We start from the raw sequence: 23,947 nt of genomic DNA, 5'->3' as shown, positions 1-23,947 counted from the left end.
AATTAAAGGTTCTATAAGCTTCAGGAATATTTGTATATATCTGAACCAATGTCGTATTTTTCCTTTAATGTCCGCATTCTTGTAAAACTTTGGTAAAATAGTCTTAAGATTGGACTGGTTAAAATCACATACCCCAATAAAAATGCTCTTCAGCTGTTTATTTAGATTAGTTAATTATTTAATAACCTCATATAAAATGCTAATGGCGTGCTTAGCATTTTCTCAGGGACAGTGACGGCTGGTGTTCAAATTTTCTTTTTTGGGGCCTAGCGCAAACAAATTGAAAAATTCTGAAAAAAAACATCAATTGCTACCTTCCTGTACCATCAATCACAGCCACTGTACCATCAATCGCAGTCACTTTGCCATTAAGATCCGCCACTGTGCCATTAACCTCCATGGCGGTATGATTAGTTCTGGTTTTAGGTGCTGAAAGCGGTACAATTATTTTGCATGAAAATTTGGCATTTTATATTGTAGTCCTGTAATTCTTAGGAATAACTATCTTAAATCTGTGTAAACCAGAGTCTAGCAGACATCCCGGGTATGATAAAGTTTATAATATAATAAATAATAATAACAATTATTCAATAATGTAGTAAAATCCCAAAACACTGAAATTTGCTAATTTGCAGAATTGTCACTGTCATTAGATTTAGTGTTTGATGACGAATTTCCCCACAAATCGCTATCGCTCAATTCTGCAAGTGATTATAATTTATTATCGCTGTTTTCTAGTTGGTCTAAAATCACTTTTGACATAAAGGGACACTTTTTGGTTGCTATGGACAATCTCCAAATTCCAGGCAGAAAAAACAGTATTTATAATATAAAAGTGCATGCAGGGCACTGGACAGACCACTAGGGACAAAAGGGGTGTGTATTTTTTTATACAGTACTGTAATCTGTAAGATTACAGTACTCAGTGTGTTTTGTGTGTTTTTACTTTTTTGAATTTGGCGCCGATCTCCGCTCCCATGCGCCGAAACGTTGCAGGGAATGGAGCTCGGCGGCATTCGGGCACTGTGCGAATCAAGCGGAGGACAGCTCGATCACACACGCGCAGAGGACATCGCTGGATCCAGGGGACAAGGTAAGTAACTTCTCCCTGTGTCCTCCCTGTATCCAGTGATGCGATCCTGAGTCTGGCTCGGGATTACCGCTTATGATACTAAAATCCCAACCCGAGCCAGACTCGGGATTACCGCTAGGGAGGTTAAAGGCAGCCACTGTGCGTACCAAACGCAGCCACTGTGCCCATCAAACGCAGCCACTGTGCCCATCAATCGTAGCCACTGTGCCCAACAAATGCATTCCACTGTGCCATCAATTGCCGCCACTGTGCCCATCAATTGCTCCCACTGTTCCCATCAATTTTCGCCACTGTGCCTTTCAATTGCTCCTACTGTGTTCCAACAAACACAACCAGTGGGCCATATCAAATGCTGTCAGTGTGCTCCCTGTGAGCTCACCATCTGCACCTGTCTCAGTGGGACAGCTTCTCGATGTCTGTAATGCATGAATCTAGCTATTAGTGCTAGAGGGGGTGGCAGGAGAGACAGGGTGGCACCCGTGCGCCCTTATGGATGCACCGCCACTGCTCGGGATGAATATAGATGGGCGCAGAAAAATACCCTAAGCAAAAAAAAAAAGTCTGCTCTCCAAAGAAGAGACTCAATAGGGTTGATTAACTAAATGCAAATAGGCTGTTAACTTTGAAAGGGATTTTTTCTTTATTTTAGTAAATGTGATGAAAATTCACTTTGTAAAGAATACTTAAGCATGTGCACAGAAAAAAAAGACCATATTTTTTGGGATATTGTTAAATGATGGCAGAGCCGCACTTCATTCAATAACCTAAAGCAGGCCATAAACAGTTCAGTTCTGAGCCTGTTCAGCAGGGTCCAACCAAAATTCGAGCCATGTATATGCAGGCTGATTGCACCCAAGTCGATTGATTGATCAACTTGGGTACAACCAGACTGTCAGATTTTTCATGCGAATATTGTCCATGGCTATTGCCAGAGTATGGCTTCCCCTTTTGTCCCCCCCCCCCCCCTCACCAGGAGGACACAATATCTCCTAGGATGGATTCCTCCATCAACAGGGACTGTTTTGATGGGAGAATCAAGCGATTTTATTTCCTGCAATCTGTGGTTGCAGGAAAGAAAATCATTCTAACTGGCCAGCTTAAAGAGGAAGTAAACCCTGATGGTTTTACTTGTTCTTTTTTTTCCCTGCAAAGTAAAAGCATAATGGGCTAGTATGCATTGTATATTAAAAACATGGCAAAAAAAGACAGTGCTACTTAGCGAACATCTAAAGCGGCAACTCAAAGTGATATACAACACAAAGAAACCAATAAAAACATAAAGAGCTGCGCTATAATAAATGATATATATAAATGAAACATATGTGCAAACAAAAAAATTATGATGGTTAACACTTGCAAAAAATTCAAGGGGTATATCACACCACAATTTACCGTGGTGTATATACTCCCCAAAAGAAAAGTATAAATAATAAAGTTCAATATGCACAAACACAGGAAATGTCCACGACCATTAAAGTCAAACCGATGTGTTGGTATTGATAAAACACCCAGTGACAACTCCTCATATGATGTGCAACATTGTGTATCCACCACCTTAGTAGATGTAGGCTTACCAGATAGCCAATTAAAAGGGCTTATCTCCCAGTCTCAGTTAGTGACTGCCTCCAGCTAATGTATCTCCCCTGTCGGAACGATGCCAGATCCCGCGTTCTCCTATTAAGAGAGATCCAGTAATCCAGTGATCCCTCCTGCAGTGCTGACAGGTTTACCATACAGCAGATCAGATCTTCCAACTATCCAGCAAATGTCACTTCCCCATGTGTGTTCATGGAATGCGTTGTCAATTATTGATAATTTTTTTCCCTTAAAGATTAAATATATTAGTTGCAAACTACACCGCACATCAATGATCAACTGTTGACATAGGCAGCCCTGGAAAGTTGGAGATCTACCTTTTGTTGGGAAGAAATAGCTGGTCCTTTCACCAGACTGATACTGCATCATGTATTAGCTCATTACATGGCACTTACCTGTAAATGAAGCCCACGCTGTCCTCGCTGGTGGATGCATCCATCTTTGCCCCTCTTCCATATGGGGCCGGCTCTGTTACTGGCTGGAGCCGTGTGACATCACTCCTGTGCATGCACGTGGGAGCCGTCAGTCACGGCCCTTGCTAGTGAAGAAACTGCACGGAGGGCCGTTTCTTCACATCGCATGTGCCAATGACATCACTGACGCAGTGTACAGCAAATAGCTTCTAAACGGCACATGTTTAGGAGATATTTACAGTACCTATTAAGTAAGCCCTATTATAGGCCTAACTAAATAGGTACAAGTGACACAGAGAGGTTTACAACCACTTTAAGGGAACATTTCTTTGCAAGGTGAAAACTCTGTTGCATAGTGCTATTTGCCTTTCGTGAATCAACCTCACAGGTTGCGCAGCATTGTCTGTCAATAACAGTAGCCTCAGTGAACCTGTTATCAATGTACACACATACTTTGTGATGACATAACTCCAAGTCTAAGTCAGGGATATTGTAGAAAAGTCTTTGTTACCACACAGCTATTTGTCCATTAATAATGCATAGCTTCAAACAGTCCATTTTATTACAGGGTAGTCTTTAAGGGCACTCCCAGCTTCTCCAGTACATCCAATGCCCCTCAAAAACAAGATCTCAGCTCAGTTACACTGGGTACTGTTTGCTGGCATATGAAATAAGCTGGGCTACATGCCAACACCAAACTGTTTCCATGTTAAATCAAAGTATCTCATATGCATGTGCTATGAAGTTACTTTTGATCTTGCAAATATTTATCACACTTTACAATTTATAGACCCCCCTCCTTGACAATCTCCACCTACCCTTTATTTTAACTGTGCCTGAGCTATTTATGTACTGGTTCCTCATCTCACCCATTTCCACTGGCAACATTTTTATTCAGAAAAAGGTGTTGGCTCCCTAAGAATAAACGCAAGCACTTCTAGTGTAGCTACTGTATATTCACTAAATAGCTGTTGACAGAGTATACAAGCTGTACACTGGACATTTTTAATAAATATGGACATCATGGTTAATGTAGAACTATAGGCAAAAGTGTTTTTTTTATTTTGGATAGAGTAAAGCCCCGCACACATGGGCCGAATGTCAAGCACTATTCGGGTAATGTCTACTGCAGCCAGTCTGACAGAAGCCAGTTGTTCGAAGGGGCATGACCAAAATAGGTCTGCCGACCGTCTCTCGTTCAGCTCTCTCAGCCAATGGCTGAGAGTGCTAACTGGAGTGTTTTGGCGGGAAGGCCATCCCCTATAAGAACTGAATAGAACAGCAGGGGAGATTTCTGTACTAACTTTGGATTGTTAGTATGGTGGCTCTGACCTGAACTGTCAGTTTTTTTTTCATTCAGCCCACTGGGTTGAATGAAGAAAAAAATAGCAGTATGTGCTAGGCTTAAGGGGGGGGGGGGGGGATGATAACCCCTGTCAGATTTTTTTTCTCCATCCATGTCCCATTGGGGAGATTTCACTTTATGTCCCATGCCAAAGCTAAACAGGAAGTTAGAGAAAATCCCTGAAAATTGAGGGAATTTTTTGGGGACTCCCAGGTCATCAGAACTAATGTCCCCATTGGAAGATTTTCCCTCTATTACTTTTCTGGGGACAAGCCAAAATTTTTAATTTTATTTTCCTTTCCCTTTCAATGATAACTGTGAACAGAACCAAAAGAGGGGGTGAATCTCCTTAATAGGGACACAGACTTCAATAAAAACTGACAAGTGCTCTAATCGCTCTCCACTCTATCCAAAACTAAAAAAGTTGCCTTTCGTTATACTTTAACTTTTGTGATTGTTGTCCTGTTCTTCAGGGCGTAAAATGTAAATGTACTACTTTGCTGTTTGATTTTCGTTTTCACAGTACATGTTTTACATGACCTGGTTTATTGAGTATATCATGTTGTAATGATATTTATAATGTGATGATGCCATGATCAAGTCAGATGAATGACTATACTCTATTCCTGCCTAGTACTATAATACAGAATGGTTGTGATGTAACTAGCACCCTCTCATCTTTCTTTTTTCTTATTCATGTTTGACAAAAAAATAATTAATGTGGTAATTTTAACAACATCAGTGGTGATAACAATCATTTAATTATATTAAAATGTATTAGGAATGTTCCAACTAACATAAAATCACTAACAATAATAACAAACAAACAAAGTAATTGTGCAGTAGAAAAACATTTCTGACTAATGTCTCTATCAAGGTATAATGAAGACTGTTGCAATATTTTTCTCAGCTATATTAAAAAATAAACTTAAAAGTTATTAAACATTAAACATTGATTTTTTTTTGTCTTCCTCCCTAATTCTTTTAAACACATTTAAATGTTTTTATTTTTTTACAAGTTGTCTCTTTACAAATTCTTGTTTGTTTGTATATATTTTATCTAGCACAAAAATAATATTTTTAAAAAGAATAGGTTATGAACCATCTACATATTAAAGGAAATTAGTTTTAAAATAATTTTAAAATTGTTATTAAACTTTCAATCCATTATGGTGGGGTATGTATAATATTTTAGGAAAGCCTAGTCAATAATGAAGTAGGTAATGGTCTTGATTATCAAGTCTTTTTCAACTGTAACAATTTTATTTACTGCCATTAGGATGTCTGATGGGGGATGCTTCAGATTTCTTGGTTTCTTGGTCAAGGACTGATGACATCAAGCCAGGGATGCAGGTACATATGTACATATATATACATGTAAAATTGTTTTATTTAGGAAAAAAGCTCAATTTAAACTATTGTTTGAAACCTACCCTTTACTAATCATTAAATTATTTGGATACCAGTAATTACCTTCCACATATTGGGTCAAATTAATAAAGACCAATAATTATGCTATACATTTCATTAACATACTATTAGATAAGATAATCAATGAATGTGCCTAATTTAGCAGAAAGTAATATATATATATGGTATCCTCATCCTCATATATTTGGTATAGAAAAAAATATAGGGAAGGGGGCCTATGCGTGGAACACTGGTTTGAGTGTTCCACGCATAGGCCGCCTTCCATACTATTAGATAACATTATAATGATGCGTTGCAGTGCTGTATCACAAAAAATGGCCTGGTCATTAAGGGGGAAAATCTTCCAATCTTTGGTTAAAAAAAATCATCTCTTTAAGCCCGAGAACCAGAACTGACATCGGAGGTTGCTCTGGTCCTCCAAGGGCATAGAGCTGAGTAGGGGCTATCTTGCCCTCACATGACTTCCTGCCTAGCAATCGGCTGCATCAAATAGATTCCAGTCAAAGTAATAAGGTAAATGTACCGTCGGCAAGTAGCAGGAGAGTTTCTTTTGTTCCTTTTTTCACTTGCAACATTTCTGCTTGCCGTATATTTGAATCCTGTTCATCTAGCTAAATTTGTACAGTATCATTGTACCCAATAATATATATCAAATACCCCTAGTTACAAACATCTGACTTACAAAAGATTCCTACTTCCAAACGGAGGGAGACAACAGGAAGTGGGAGGAAATCTACCCCTAGGAAGGAAAAATCACTCCTGTAGGAGTTATTATGGGAAAAAGGTACTTCCACTGATGCTTCATCGCCAAGGTTTCCACAACAACCCAAAATTTTCAAAATCCAATTGTCATTGGGACAGAAAGTGAGGTAATATCTCCTGAACAGGGGCACAGACAGCAAAACAAACATTACAGGGGTGTTGACCCTTCCCTATGCTATCCAAAAAGCTTAAAAAAATGTTTTTTTGTGGCTGGAGCTACACTTAAAAAATTTACCTGTTCCGACTTACAAACATATTCAGCTTAATAACAAACCTACAGACCCTATGTTTTTTGTACCTCAGGGACCACCTGTATCTAAAAATAACTACACGTACTTCAATGTATTCTTTACATTTTATATTATGACCATTTTTCCAGCCATAAAACCATATAAATATATTTATCAAGACACATAACATATATGAATACAGTAGTATTGTTACTTAACGTTGAAAGCAATAAACAATAGACTGGAAAATTCTGAAGCCTTGAGTACTGGTAAATTGATATTATTTTGTGAACTTAACTTCTGTATTTAAAAAGTGTCATAGTAGACTTGATTCACAATGTGAAAAGGCCAAAGTTGGATATTAAATTACTTTAGCCTTTGATATGTTCCAAACATGTTTAGATTAAACATTTAAAAAAAATAAAAAGTTGCCCCTCTGCTCCCACCTTACCAAATATTCCAGCTCAGCATACCAGCTATATGCAGTAATGTCTTCATGAATAGAGGGCAAAACATTAACATTTAATTATCATATTGCCACCTGTTTTACTTATCCTTTAGCACATAATAACATGTACTAAATAATTCAAGTTTAAGATTCACTTAAAGTGAATGTATAGTCTTTTAAATGTTTTAAATAAGCATGTAAAATATATTAGCTTGATGTAAATCATCTTGTTTTAATTCTTTCAAAACTTTGTACATATGTACATGCACACTTATAGTATGTGCAGAAAAACCGAATTAGAATACGATAATGTGATACATAAACAAATAGTCGAGGATATTGCCTGTTTTTCCATTTTTTTCTGATAGTTATTAATATTCATATCTTCAATATTGATGCCAAGCACTTTTAAGGTAACTGACAAAACAGATTACAGTAACGCAATAATGTGGATGTCAATAAATGGCATGGAGCACTGCAAGAGAGCAGACTCATTTCTCAATCTGTTAGAAAAACATTAACATTAGTGTCAAAGCAGCACACTATGCTTGGTGAGCCAACTTCTTAGAAGCGAAATGAGATACCTAAAAATGGATACAACATTCATCATTAATAACTGAGTTGCCAATGATTGCATTTTTACTCTGATAATGAATAATCATATGAACAGTGACAGTGGGGCATTGGTTTGTTTGTCATCTGTAAAGTCACAGGGAACTACAGAATAACAGTATGCTATAAATCGGTTTCAGTCTTTTTTATTGATAATATTTTGTAATATGATGAAAGACTTCACAGGGGACATTGTTTAACTTTCATTTTTTAAATAAATTTTTTTTCTAATTTACTTTTTAATTTCTTGTTTATATGTAAAAGAAGATTTGGATTTTTCTTTAGTGCTGCAATTTTAGTACAGGAATTTATTGAAATTATACTGTTATATTTCCGTGTCATTACATTTGGCACTGAGAAAATATTTACAGTATTTTTAGGTATCAGTGGTTGATTCTTTGGGTGTACAAAGGGGGGATCTTAAGTTTGGATTAGGGTTAAGGTGGTTGATTTTAAGGCCTAGGTTAAAAGTCCAGGCACAATTATTTTTCATCTGTTGCTATCTTTAGTTTACACTCTATTGTTGCACTGCAACCATCATTCTTGATGAATAAGTCACTCAATGTAAAGCAATGGCATAGCAATATAGTGCAGTGATTCTGACACTCTGATGATGTGATGACCATATGTCTTGAGTTGGAGGAAGTGCATGCAGAATTAGGTGGGGTACAGGCATAGCCTGTAGTAGTTTAACACTTGATAAGATAATAATAATAATAATAATAATAATAATAATAATAATCATTATCATCATCATAATAATAATAATAATACAGGGCAAAGTGTTTAGTTTAAGGGGAGAAACCTTCACTAAACTTTTTTTTGTTGAAGGGTTCTAATGTATTGACTTGGTAATTTCCTTAGTAAGAGGCATTGGGGCTGATTTGTGAACTTTTTGCGCCATGATTTGTGGCGCACGCCGATGAGCATCAGCCGTTTTCGTATTTACAAAACATTTGCACCTGTAACACAGCGCAATTCCCCATTTACTATTATATTCTTGGCACATGGGTGGCGCCGATCGGTGGGCCACTATAGACATGGCGCACTGCATCTTTAACTCAGAATTTAAACAAGCTGGAAGTGCCAATATTATGGGGGTGATGTGGGTGATGTAAGGAAGTATAGTTCTAACTGTCCAAGTAACAAATATGCCCAAAATAGAATGAGAAAGTAACTTTCTCTGAACAAGCTTGCAAATACACTTAGAACTCCGCGAGGTAAATTTATGCACTGTGCATGCGCAAATGGCATTTGCGCACGCTCAAATGCTTTGGTTCACTGCGCTGGCAAAATCTTAGTAAATGTCAATAAACATAAATGCATTTGCATAAGTTTAACGGGCGCACCTCTCAACTTGAATTTTTCTTTTTTTTTACGCTGGTTCACAATTATGGGGTTTTTTTTTAAGGCTATTTGCACACAGGTCATGTTTGCATTAAGAAAAAAAAATAAGACAATAAATGTGCGGGGGTCCCCCGAAATTCCATACCAGGCCCTTCAAGTCTGGTATGGATTTTAAGGGGAACCCCGTGCCAAAAAAAATGGCGAGTCCCCCTCAAAATCCATACCATGCCCTTCAGGTCTGGTATGGATTTTAAGGTGGGGGTCCCCCTCAAAATACATACCAGACCCTTATCCGAGCATGCACTCTGGCAGGCCGCAGGAAAAGAGGGAGGGATGAAAGAGCGCCCCCCTCCTGAACCGTACCAGGCCACATGCCCTCAACATTGGGAGGGTGCTTTAGGGGTAGGCCCCCAAAGCACCTTGTCCCCATGTTGATGAGGACAAGGGCCTCATTTCCACAACCCTGGCCATTGGTTGTGGAGGTCTGCGGGAGGTGGGCTTATAGGAATCTGGAAGCCCCCTTTAACAAAGGGACCCCCAGATCCCCCCTGTGTGAAATGGTAAGGGGGCACAAAAGTGCCCCTACCATTTCACCAAAAAAGTGTCAAAAATGACAAGAGACAGTTTTTGACAATTCCTTTATTACAGTCTTCTTCTTTCCATCTGCTTTACCCCCTTCCTCACCAGAGCACAATTGTGCGGTCTGCGACGTTGTACCCAAACAAGATTGACGTTATTTTTTTCCCAGAAATAGAGATTTTTTTTGGTGATATTTGATCGCCTCTGCGGTTTTTATTTTTTGTGCTATAAACAAAAAAAGAGTGAGGCCGCGTACACACGCGCGGACTGTTTGCCCAACCTTGTTCGTCAAACAGTTTCGGCAAACAGTCCGCTCAAAATTTGCATGAGCGGACTTGCCCACACACGAGCGGACTGTTTCAGCAAACTGTTTGCCAAACAGTTCGCTCAACTTTTGAAATGAACGGACTCGCCCACGTAAGGAGGAGGCAAATCCGCCCATTTCGAGCGCGTGTACAGGTAGGCGGGGCCCGCGAAGGAGACGTCGCGGGCTCCGCCGCCTGGAATGGGCTTAAAGGGTAACCCCAACGCCGAAAAAAATCGGCGTGGGGGTTCCCCCAAAGTCCACACCAGACCCTTGTCCGAGCACGCTACCCGGCCGGCCAGGAAAGGGGGGCGAGCGAGCGCGCCCCCCCTCCTGAGCCGCACCAGGCCGCGTGCCCTCAACATGGGGGGGTGCCTTGGGGAAGGGGGGCCGCGCGGCCCCCCCACCCCAAAGCACCTTGTCCCCATGTTGATGAGGACAAGGGCCTCTTCCCGACAACCCTGGCCGTTGGTTGTCGGGGTCTGCGGGCGGGGGGCTTATCGGAATCCGGGAGCCCCCTTTAAGAAGGGGGCCCCCGGATACCGGCCCCCCACCCTATGTGAATGAGTATGGGGTACAATGTACCCCTACCCATTCACCTGTGAAATAAAGTACAAAAAAAAACACAACACAGGGGAAAAAATATTTTATTGCACAGCTCCGGGGGTCTTCCGTCTTCGGGGGTCTTCTCGCCGGACTCCTCCGCTATGTGTGTGTAGCTCTTTTACTAGCGGAGGAGTCCGGCTTTCTTCCTCCCCGCCGCCGGCCTCTTCTCCCGACTTCGGGGGTCTTGTCCCCCTCTTCGGTTCTTCTGCCGGGCCACCGCGCCTTCTTGTAGCTCTTTTACAGGCGGTGGCCCGGTCTTCTGTCGCCGCTGCCTTCCGTTCTTCTGTCGCCGCCTTCGGTTCTTCTGCCGGGCCACCGCGCCTTCTTGTAGCTCTTTTACTGGCGGTGGCCCGGTCTTCTGTCGCCGCTGTCGTCTCCTTCGCGGGCCCCGCCTACCTGTACACGCGCTCGAAATGGGCGGACTTTCCGAGCGGGAACAGTCCGCTCATTTCGAAAGTACAGCGGACAGGCCCACACACGGGCGGACTGTTCGCTCAAACACAGTTTCAGCGGACAGTTTTTCGGAATTTCCGAAAGACTTTGTCCGTCCAACTGTCCGCTGAAACTGTCCGCTGAAAGCCCACACACGAGCGGACTGTCCGCCCAAACACTGTTCAGCGGACAAGGTTGGGCGAACAGTCCGCCCGTGTGTACGCGGCCTGACAATTAAAAAAAAACGCATTATTTTTTACTTTTTGCCATGATAAATATCACCAAAAAATATATTTAAAAAAATAATTTTTCCTCAGTTTAGGCCAATATGTATTCTTCTACATATTTTTGTTAAAAAATAAATCACAAAAAGGTATATGGATTGGTTTGCGCAAAAGTTATAGCATCTACAAAATAGGGAATAGATTTATAGTATTTTTATTAGTATTTTTTGTTTTTTACTAGTAATGACAGTGATCTGCAATTTTTATCCTAACTGCGACATTATGGCGGGCACATCAGATCATTTTGACACATTTTTGGAACCATTGACATGAATACAGCGTTAAATGCTATAATTGATTACATTGATTACTGTAAAAATTTCACTGGCAGTGAAGGGGTTAACACTAGGGAGCGCTCTATGGGGTTAACTGTGTTCCCTGGGAGGTGATTCTAACTGAAGGGGGAGGGGACTAGCTGGAGGAAGTGACGGATTGTGGTTCCTAGCTGATAGGAACAAACGATCTGTCACTCCTGTCAGAACAGAACAGCGAAGTGTGTGTTTACACACACTTTTCCCTGCTCTGTCTCTCCTGCTCACGATCGCTTGTGGGCGAAGGTCATCGCTACTGTCAGCCACGAGCACTGGCACCCCCACTGTGCAGTGGGCGTGCATGCTCCTGCTATCCCGACCCCGCGAGCTGATGTATAGCTATGATGGCTCTCGCAGAGGAGCCAACCTGCCACAGTATAACTGCGGAAGTTGCTTGGGAAGCAGTTAAAGACACAAAATAATGCAGCTCTGTAATCACAAATTCATCATTAAATTTGTTTTTAAATACACGCAGTGTATGTACCTGACATTGTTAAACCTGCTATTAACTTCATGAACTCATCAGGGTTAGAGTTTGTGAGCAAAAAGCATTACAAGGAGCCAGTCAAAGTGACCAAGAGATGAGCTCATGACTATGCTGCTTCTACTTTTACTGTCCATTCACAGGACGGAGAGGCCACCAGTACAGAAGAAATAATACTAAGGGTGAAATCTCTGAAATAACGATACATTTTGTAGCAAAAGCTGGTTCTGTTATTTTATCTGTTAATGTGCTATTACATTTTATCTTGCTTTTTTTGTCTTTTTAGTTTAAAGTGGTTTTAAGGGCTGAAGGTTTTTCACCTTACTGTATACTCTGCATTAAACTGATTGTAAAGTCTTTTTTTTTTAAATAACAAACATGTTATACTTACCTCTTATGTACAGTTTTGCACAGCGAAGCCTGGATCTTCTTCTTCTCGGGTGCCTCTACGCTGCTACTGGACTCTTCTGTGCAATCGGACCGTGTTATCGGAAAATCTGATCGCGTGTGAGCTCCATCTGACTTTTTCTGTTGGAATTTCTGACACACAAAGTTTGACAGCTGGATCTAAAATTTTCCAACAACAAAATCCGATTGTTTAAATTTTGATCAAATGTAGACAATTCCGGTGGACAAAGTGCAACGCATGCTCAGAATAAATTATAAGACGAAAGCTATTGGCTACTGGCCTCTTTATAGTCCCGTCGAACATGTTGTACGTCACCTCGTTCTGAACAATCAGATTTTCCAACAACTTTGTGCGACCGTGTGTATGCAAGACAAGTTTGGGCCAAAATCCGTCGGCAAAATCTGACGGATTTTGTCATCGGAATGTCTGATAGTGTGTATGGGGCATTTCTCCTGTCAAGTGCCCCCACAGCAAGCAGCTTGCTATGGGGGCACACAAGTGGAGCTTCAGCTCTGTGTGTCCATTCAGACACGGACCTGCCATCCAGCCCCGCACTCTCTCTCTCCTGATTGGCTAACTGACTTGACAGGAGCCAATGGCACTGTTTCTGTGTCTCAGCCAATCAGGAGGGACAGTCAGGGACAGCTGAGGGACTTGTGGACATCACTGGACAGAGGTGAGGCTTGGGTAAGTATTAGGGGGGCTGAGAGGGGCTGTTACATACAGAAGGCTTTTTATCTTATTACATAGAATGTATTAAAATAAAAAACACTGCCTTTACAACTCCTTTAAGGTAAAAAACCTTCTGAGTGCAGCCCCCTCTTCTACTTATTTGAGCCCGATATCGATTCAGCAATGTGCACAAGAGCAGCTGCTGTCTTAACTTTCTCCCTCTTCATAGGCTCAGAGACAGCAGTGGGAGCCAGTGAGGACTGAAGGATGGGTGGGGAGTAAGCTCGCAACATAGTAAGCAGTTTGCCATGGTGGGCACTCAGTTGGGGGGAGAGCCAAGAACACTGGTGGAGGACTCAAGAAGAGGAGGATCGGGGTGCTCTGTGTAAAATCATTGCACAGAGCAGGTAAGTATAACATGTTTGTTATTAAAAAAAAATAAGGGTTTGCAATCACTTTAAATTAGAGATTAACAACTGTGAGAAGATTACATACAAATGGTTAATTTTGTGAGCAGGTTATTTGCTAAGGTTGTGTAGTATAAGATTGAGTGTAAGTGTTAACTAATAAGCGTAAAAGAGGTATTAAACCCCAAACAAAAACATGTAATATATTGCATGTTACCAATCATTAGATGTGGTGGCTGCATAGTTATTTTTTTAGGCAGTTTTTCCTCTCTTTTTTCAACCTGCGATTTGGCCACTAACACACCTCCTGTATTAGCATGCCTCCACTTTGGATGAATGAGCACAGAGACAGCATTGTCAGTTTGAGGAGATGATACTGTTAAATGCACAGATTTGGACACTAATGCCGCGTACACACGATCGGAATTCCGGCCAGAAAAAGACCGATGAGAGCTTTTCATTGGAAAATGCGACGTGTGTATCCACCATTGGAATTTTGCTGTCCGAATTTCCGCCAGCCAAAAATTGATAGCATGTTCTCAATTTTCCCGACGGAAAAACTTTCTATCGGTAATTCCCATCATGTGTATGCAATGCCGACACGCCAAAAATCACGCATGCTCAGATTCAACTACGAGACAGAAGCTATTGGCTACTGGCTTTTGAACTTCCTTTTTCTAGTCACGTCGTACGTGTTGTACGTCACCGCGTTATAAATGATCAGAATTTGATGTGACCGTGTGTAGGCAAAACAGCTTGAGCCGAATTCCATCGGAATTCCATCTGGAAAACCATCAGAGCTTTTTCCGACGAGAATTCCGATCGTGTGTACGCAGCATAACAAATTGAAGCCAAACTCCATCTCACACTTTATTATTGGTTACAGCACACAGTTTTTTTTTTATTTCTTATTATAGGATATTTTAGCAGATCATTATAAGCAGCCAAAGTAAAAGGTCTGTGACATGCCTGTAATCTGATACATCTGAAAGAGAGCTTGTTCTTTTGAAAAACAACAGACTTCTTGGCCGGATCACCATATAAAAATATAAGAAAGCCTGAAAAAGACAACTAATGCAGTCTAATGCCCTGTACACATGGTCGGACATTCCGACCACAAAATCCGTCTGATTTTTTCTGGAAAATCTGAAAATCCAACAGAGCCCACACACAATCAGATTTTCCGACAACATAATCCGATCGGACCTTTTCCATTAGAATTTCCGACCGTATGTACCTGGCATAAGAATTGGTAAGCTGCAAAACTAAAAACAAAATTACACTTAAAACTAAAATTAAATCAAACCTAACAATTTTGTAGCACCCTCTACCTTAGGTAGGTAGGTGCTAAAGTAGTGGGTTTGTTTTGTACTGTCAGCGCAGGTAAATTTAGGCAGGCCTATGCTGTGAGTAAGGCCTGTTTGTTTTGATCTGGGGGCAGGGGAGGAGTTTAGTGTAGCAGCAGGTGACTGACATGTGCTTCAGCTCTTGGGCACCACCTCTGGTTTTCAGAAGATGCGGGAAAAGAGGCAGGGCAGAGAGCTGGAGTGACATGGGGTGTAGGTGGGAGCCCTCACCAAGCCCCAACTAGGATTGGCAGGGGCAGGCCTCCTATATATACCCATGGTCAGCCTGTTGTGGGAGGAATTATTGGGTGTAAGAACTGGAATGATGGTGTGTTAGGTTGTGGTGGCCCTCGAGGAACCCCTTTTCTGAGGGGGGGTGTACCTCAGGCTCGGGAGCAGGGATGGAGCCTCTCTTTACACAGTCATTGAGAGGTGTCCTGAAACAGGAGCAGGAGGAAGAAAGAGGGGAACACAGCCAGGAAAGTCATTCAGGAGGGATCCATGCTGTGATCGGTCAGTGAGAAGCACAGTGAGAAGCTCTGGGAGAGACTTGCCAGGATTGGATGTGGAGCCAGAGGGAGAGACTGTGGTGTTGTTGAAGTTAAGTTGCTGCAGCCAGGAGGGTTGGCAGGATTTGCATCGGACGTGCTGGGAGCAGTAGTCCACCAAGTGTCAGTTAGCACATCTATTCTTCTCAACTAAAATGGTTGCTACCAAAAAGATGACTGCAGACCCATGCCTGTAAAGGGTTACTAGGAAAACATTAGAACTTATTCAGAGTGAGACCTAGCCATGTGCTAACGGTGGCAGGAACCTTGATTTGGACAGTGAAGTGAAGCAAGTGATCTCAAGTAGTGTGCTAGAGGAAATATGCATAGGAAGAGACTGTCAAATTTAGACTCAACCAACATGGATTTCATTGGGAAGTATTCATCATCTGGGAATCCCATGTCCCTTTTTTCCATCCAAGTTTAATCTCCTAATAACAACAAAAACAAGCAAGAGACTGTTTATTGTCTGGAGAAGGAGCCTAAAATGGAAGTCTGACAAGCAGGATTATGTGTTGTTGTTGAAACACGCAGCGACCCCCACGGGGCACAACTACAATTGTTAAACTGCAGTATAAAAAATGTTTCCTTTTGGGCTTAATCCTAGTTTAATTATTGAGTAACTGTAAAAAGAGGCCCGCAGGGGAAAAGATCCCACTGAGAAGAGACACAGGCGGACCAAGCTGCTTAATAAGAGAATAAATGTATTACAAAGATTTGTTTACTACAAAAAAAAGGCCAAGACCAGGTACCCTTCACCAACACCAAGATCATGTTAAAATTAGACAACGTTGTCTGTTTAAGAGCAGCTGCATCACGCTTTCACTATGCATGCTCACACCTATAACCCAAGCAGTAGTTAATTAAAGTGAATAGTATTTGTTGGACTAGCCTGAACGTAGTCCCGTTGTAACGAAATAACGTCATCAAGTTATGTACAATCGGATTTTCCGACAACTTAGTCTGACCGTGTGTATGAAACATCACTTCCGGACCAAATTAATCCGTCGGAATTACTCCAATGGATTTGGTTGTCGGAATCTCCAACCGTGTGTACAAGGGCTAAAACAAAACATACAGGACAGCATATATAGCTCCAGGACCGGAGAATGAGTGCTGATCTTCAAACAAGTTTTATTTTTAATTATTGAGTAGCATTGGTGGTGATAATGAACTTTATATTTTAAGGAACTGAAAGTTTGTACTCAAACATATTGCACTGGGCTCCTGACACCAAAAACTGTAACTTAGTGATGCTCTAGGGTGTCCTTAACCATTTGCTGACCAGCCACTTCGTTATACGGTGGCAGGTCTGCTCCCCTGTGTGTATCGCCATAGCTGTAAGCCGGTCCACACAGATACGATAGCGAGCGGGCACGCACCTATTACAGAGGCAGAATGGGAACTGCCATTGTAAACAAGGTTATTCCCTGTTCTGACAGGTGACATGACAGAGATCTACTGTTCCCAGTAATCATGAACAGTGATATCGGTCATGTTCCAGTAAGTACATCCCCCTACAGTTAGAAAACACCTAGGGAACACATCTAAGTCCTTGATTGCCCCTAGTGTTAACCCCTTCCCTGCCAGTGACATTTACACAGTAATCAGTGGCTATTTTTAGCTTTGATCGCTGTATAAATGTCAATGGTCCCAAAAAAGTGTCAAAAGTGTCTGATCTGTCCACCACAATGTTGCAGTCCCACTAAAAATGTTGTTTAGGTAAAACGTCACACAAGCATGCAATTGTCAGTTAAAGTGACGCAGTGCTGTATCGCAAACAATGGCCTAGTCATTAAGGGGCAAATCCTTCCGTGGCTTAAGTGGTTAATAAAGTATATCAAGATAACAATCCCAGAAGGAAATCTTTGATGAAAATTATGTTTTAAACATTTAATAGAATTGTACTTTTGTTTTGTATTTTAGACATGTTATCAAAAAGGCAGAGTGCTGTCAATGAAAGGTAATGAGGTAGCCATTTTAACAGTATAATACAAAACCATTTTCCTATATTTGAAACAAAAGTCATGACTCTGATACTGTTCTGCCGAGACTTTAGTAAACATTGAGGTCTCAGACTGGGAATAATTTACAATAAGGAGAAATGAAATGTCACACCAATTATTTGGCTGTAGAATGTGTGAAGAAAGCTGACTAAGATTATGGCCAGCTTCCCAAGTGATTGAATTACACATATCTGATCTGAGTTGCTTTTCTTTGCTGCCATTCCAGCATTCTCCAAAAAAAGTTCACTAAAATTGCATTTTGGTCTTGTTATAACTATACGAAATGTATGACAAAGCAAGTTTTGCTTATTTTAGTATTGAAAAATCCATCTTTTTTTACATTTGAATTTTATGAACAAAATGTTGCAGTTACCTTAAAAAAAAGTCTTTACTATACACGTACAGAACAAAGATACAAACACAGCTGGAGCTCACAAATACTGATGATACACATTACATGAAAATACTCTAACTCAGACTAATATTTTTCTTTGTTTATTTGTGAAGATAGATAGATAGATAGATAGATAGATAGATAGATAGATAGATAGATAGATAGATAGATAGATAGATAGATAGATAGATATAGATGCAAAATGCAATTCATGTGGAGTCCAGGGGAAAAACTCTTATGATCTGCTTCAAACTTGTGACTGCCATCCAAGAGCTAGAAGTAAACTCTAGGAACAGGATGCAAGCAGAAAGAAGGAAACAACATCTAAGTGCAGCAGACCAACAATTGGTATGACGCTCATAAATTCTGCACCTAGATAGCACTTCCCTCTTTCTGTTTGAATTGATTTTTTTTAAAACATTCTTTATTTAAATGTTTTCAAAACATAATGTTAACAAAAATAATACTGCTCATACACATAATGAAACAGTTTGTACATAACTGATTCCATATCATGAATATGGTCAACATGTTCTACCAACTCCTTCAGAGAAGGAACTCATGCTCTGTTTATCAAGGGTCTGGTTAAATATTTAGGTGGAAGACAGAGACCATCAGTTTCAACATGTAGTAAGAAGATTTCTGGGGAGTAGGGGAGGTTCTTGCCTGTGACTTGCTTAATTAGTGAATGGATTTTTTTTTTTTACAGAAGGCTTGTAGTTGTGTGCAATACAAAAAACTGTGGCTCAGAGAGTAATTGTCACTTAAGCATTGCCAGCAAGTCATTGCAGTGAGTGTTTAGTTTGTTCTATCTCGTAAATGCTTAACACCAAATTGAGAGAATTTTTGTAGTTCATTTCTTGAACTGCTCACAGAAATCGGTCCATTGTTCATCTGTTAGGCTGCATTCACACCTGAGCATTTTCAGCTCATAAAACGCTTGTAAAATGCCTGAACAAATGCCCAAAAAACACCCAACAAGCAAAATCCCATTCATTTCAATGGCACCTGTTCACATCTCTGAGCATTTGTCCCCTGAAGCAAAACATCTGGAAAACATCCTAAGCTCAAAAAAGAACATGAGCTTCTTTGGGGCAGATTACAGGCATTTTTCTGCCTTTTGCATTGGTGTCCTGAACAAAATTGCAGCAAAATTGTGGTAAACGTGGTAAACCGTGGCAAAATCACGGTTAAAAACGCGGTAAAAAGTCAGTAAAAACGTTGAAACGCTCAGGTGTGAATGCAGCCTTAGTGAGAGCTGTAATGCCTTCACCCTTTTTTGTTTAAAGCTGGGAGGGCAAAATAGGCCTATTAAAATGTAATAAATCCAAGATCAAGTGAGTGTGAGGGCCTTTCTTTGAAGAGATTGTTTTCAAACAGTGTTAAAGCATTGGTATAATTATAAGTGAATATTAGTAAATAAGTGATGAATTTGGAGGTAAATTCACCAAGAAAGATTTGATGTGGTTATCTGAGTCAGTATCTCTAGTTTACATTTCACCAGTTCCCCTGACTGAATTTTTTTCAGCCAACAGAGTGATCTTATTATTCCAAAAGTGTGTGAATTCAGCAAGTGGAAAAATCTGTGTTTCCTATCAAATATGTCAGGTGACATCTCTGAGTTGAAAAGGTAGATGGATTACAGTACATATCAAAAATACACAAGGTTGTACCCATTAGTGCATGTTCTTCTAGAGTTTTGCCTAGTTTTGTGTGTACCGACCAGGTTATAGCTGTGAGTGGATACTTAGCCCAAGATTGCTCTATTTTTGCCCATGTCTTGATTTGTCAAAAAGGAATCAGTCTGGTATTTTCACTAGATGACATGCATAGTAATAGAGTTTAGGATTTGGTAGGCTTAGACCTCCTTTTGCATTTGGGAAGGCATAGGGTGGCTTTTCTGATGTGCATCCATGTTCCTAGCCAAATAAAATGGTTAAATTATTGGTCTAGAGATTTGAAAAAGGATAATTGAATCTGAATAGGAATAGTTTGGAATGGGTATAGTAAACGGGGTTATACTGTATGTAAATTTTTATGATTGCAATATGGCTGAGTCCCAAAGATGTTATATTTTTCTATTTTTTAAGAGCTTGCTGAATTAGTAAGGGAAGAAAACTTAAAATGCTTAATGTAGTTGTAAGAGCATAGTTAATTTAATACCCAGAAGAGAAGGTCAATATGAAACAAAGTCCATTCTCTATTGTCATTTTGTGTCCTGAGAGATTGGTATAAAGGGGGAGATTTGCAAAGCTACCAACTTATCAAAATGTATCTTCATATTCAAGATAGTTTGAAAAATGTCAAACTCTTTAAGTTAATTTGGAACAGACAGTTGAAAGGCTGATATGAAAAATAACATACCATCCGTTTATGCAGCTACCAGTCCATCTATGTGGAAGCCTTTAAAGTCCAGGTTTGCACTCAATTTTCTCACAAATGGTTTAAGCATTAGGATAAAGATCAAAGGTGACAATAAGCACCCTTGACTAGTTCCATTCTTTATACAGAAGCTACTGTTAAAAAGTGTGGATTACACTATTTGCATTTGGTATAGAGTAGATGGCTCCAATCCAAGACATCATATAGCCCTGAAGGACAATTTTTTTAGCACTTTAAACATGTAATTCCATATGATCCTGTCGAGTGACTTCTCTGCATCAGTCAAGAGAAGGACTGCATTTTTCTTCTGTTTTTGTGCCCATATAATATCTTTCAAAGCTTTTAGGGTGTCATCTCAAGCCTCCCTGCCCAGGATGAAACCCACTTGATCTGTGTGAATTTATGATGGGATTAACAGGAGAATGTGATTCAACAAGATGCTAGCAAAGATTTTGAGATATACATTCAACAAAGATGCCTGTAGCTTGCATAGGACTGAAGGTCTGTGCCCTCTTTAGGTATGGCAACAATTTGTGCTTTCAGTGTTTGAGAGGGGGGAAGACTCCCAACAACCAAGCCATTAAATGCTTTCAGGAAGGGAGAAGTTAATATAAGTTCAAACATTTTACAGTATTGTGAAATAAAGCTGTCAGGGCCTGGGCTTTTCCATGGCTTGAGCTGTTTAAGAGCCTCGTGAAATTATTTAGCATAAATCTCAGTTTTGAAGGCCTGTCTCACTGATTGTGCAAGTAATGCCGCGTACACACGAGCGGACTGTATGGCGTACTTAGTCCATCGAAACACATTTCAGCGGACAATCCACTCGTGTGTGGGCTTCAGCAGACTTTTTCAGCGTGCAGTCCGGCGTACTAAGAATTTCGTTTTTTTCGAAATTCTGTCCGTCGTACTTTGGTTTCAGCGGACAATACGGTCGTCAGTATGCTAGTTCGACGGACTAAGAATGGCGCATGCCCAGAAAGGATTTACACGGCAGAAGGGTGCTTTGCTGTGTCTTGGACTTCCTATTTCTAGTCCCGTCGTACGTGCTGTACACGTCATCGCGCAAGCTTTCGACGGACTGTTTGTGCATCCGTGTGTGGTCAAGTCCGTTCAGTGGAAAGTACGACGGACTGTCCGTCGGATTGTATGACGAACTAAGTACGCCATACAGTCTGCTCGTGTGTACGCGGCATTAGGCATACAGTATTGTTCTGTTTAAAAACTCAGTTATATGGGTGAGACTCTCATTCAGAGTTTGTGTGCCTGTACAATTGGTCTTTAGGTTGTATAGGGATGTAGTGATCCTTAAAGGTGTTCGCTATTTTTCTTTGGGCAATGAGTTTGGCTTCCTTTATTTGAAATCATGAAATGAACCCTTGTGCTCTTATGAGAAGCTCTCAGTGCTCTAGCAAGCATTTTGACACATTTGTTAACTGATTAGTAAAAGTGTCAGTTTCTATATGGGAAGGATCTCTGTATTTTGCAAAAGAGAATTTTGAAGTATTCCTGCCTAAAGTTAGTAAGCTCTGTGAGTGTTTGCATTGCCAGCAAGTGTTTGTGTTGGGCCTTTAGGGAGGCACTTTTATCTCACAGAGAATTTACAGTAAGAGTGCTTGTTTTTCTTTTTAATATTTGTAGCGAGCAAGATGAATTCTTCTCTTATATAATGTTTATGTGCTTCCCAAATGCTTATGGGAAGAACCCCAGGTTTGTCATTGGTTCGGTGTCAAAAAGTGGATACAGAATCGTGTATACTTGCTGTAATTGTTGGGACTGACAGGTAAGCAGCAGTCTCAATTGACTTTGGCTACAGTTGGGCTTTAAAGTGAGTTCCTCCGAAAAAAAAAAGAAAAAGTCAGCAGCTACAAAAAGTGTAGCTGCTGACTTTTACTAATCAGACACTCACCTGTCCAACAGTCCAGCGATGCGGGCATATGAAGCCCCACTTCTCCCCTCTCTACAGTGCCGGAATTCTTACTGTGGGCTTCACAGCCAGGCATGCACTGCACATGCGCGAGCCAAGTGGTGCGCTGTGAATGGCTGGGCAATCTTCTGGGACCTGTGATGTGTCCCAGAAGTTTGCAGGGAGGGAGGGGAGGGGGGAGGTGAACTTTTTTCCGGCACCGTGGAACACCTTCCACCAAAAAAAATTACATGCCAAATGTGGCATGTTAGGGGGTCACCATCACTTAAAGCAGAAGTTCCATTTTTGGGTGGAACACCACTTTAATATTATATGATTTTTGACCAATAACAACTGCTATATAAAACATGTTCCAATCCCCACTGCAGCTTAACATCTTTATAAGCATCCTTCCAACAATCCTGGTTTCCAATGGCTAAGGGCTGAAGTTTTACCATAAAGTACAAATACAGTACCATCTTTTGTCCTTTTTTCAGTGGAAGACATTTCCAGGATAAGGATGGCTAATTCAAAGGGAAGACTTAGCCTCAGATATTCATCAATAATGTAAGATATAACTGTACCATCATCCAAATTGATTTAAAGAAACTGGGAAGGTGGAAATATGCAGACAGTTGCTGATGCTGACCAACATATATAACAACCTAGAGTGGTTTAAATGGACTATCTCGGTACTGATACAATAACACGTAAATAAGATAGAAATCAAAATTTTAATCCATATAAAGCATACAAACATACAGACTGTTCAATATTAAAACTAATGATACACCACAAAAAAACCAACAACTAACGGGTCCCCCCGATATTGAAGTGGATTATGCAAAATTTCCTCTACCGGTTTTGCGGTACATTCTTCAGGAGGGATGGTCTGTAGAACAAATAGTACAGTATAAATATATACACACAAGACAAAATTCAGCATGAATAGAAAATTACAAACAATATTGAAAAAAGGAAAACCCACTCACCCAACTGGACCGACTCGACCAGCAACAGGACCCAAACAGTTCCCCCCGTGGCGGACAAGGGGGATTGTAGTGGCAGTCTCTAATTAAAAGATAATGATGAGTTAGGGGATAATATTATGTAAGGTGAAAAAATTACAGTAGTGGGGGACACCAGGTAGTGCCGCAATGTGACCGAGAGAAGAGGAACTCTGGGTCCTTTGCACTGAGGCCTTCTTCTCCAGCCTCATTGACAAGGACATCCTTGAGTTCCTGGTCTCCAAGTTTCCCCATGTTCCCACCTTATTTTCCCTCCCTAAAACCCTTAAAAAAGTGCAGGCCCCCCTGGCAGACAGATTGTCTCGGGGATTGGCTGATTAACTGACAATGCAAGCAAATTTGTGGATGCTTTTTTGATGCCCCATGTGCAAAGCCCCTCTTCGTACATTAGAAATACCACTGATCACTTGAGACACCTCGAGGGGATCCAGATCCCTCCGGACGGCCTGCTCATGGTGATTGATATCGAGGCCTTATACTCGAGTATCCCCCACGAGCGGGGCATCCTAATGGCTGGATCTTTTATGGGGGAACAGGATAGAACTACCTGACCTCTCAATTATTTTACTTTCAAA

General features: G+C 40.7%; 1 protein-coding gene across 1 annotated transcript in view; it reads left to right on the top strand.

Annotated features, from left to right (window-relative positions):
* Nucleotides 1–23,947, top strand: part of DOK6 (docking protein 6) — an 812,960-nt gene that overhangs the window by 681,982 nt on the left and 107,031 nt on the right. The window contains exon 8 of the mRNA XM_077492381.1: nucleotides 5,727–5,800. Within this exon, the coding sequence (XP_077348507.1) occupies nucleotides 5,727–5,800 (74 nt within the window). The remainder of the gene's footprint in view (nucleotides 1–5,726; nucleotides 5,801–23,947) is intronic.

The sequence above is a fragment of the Lithobates pipiens genome, unplaced genomic scaffold, assembly GCF_037356315.1.
Source record: "Lithobates pipiens isolate NorthernLeopardFrog02 unplaced genomic scaffold, aLitPip1_a1.2 Scaffold_19, whole genome shotgun sequence".
Classification (NCBI taxonomy): domain Eukaryota; kingdom Metazoa; phylum Chordata; class Amphibia; order Anura; family Ranidae; genus Lithobates; species Lithobates pipiens.
This window is presented reverse-complemented; position numbering and strand designations above follow the sequence as displayed.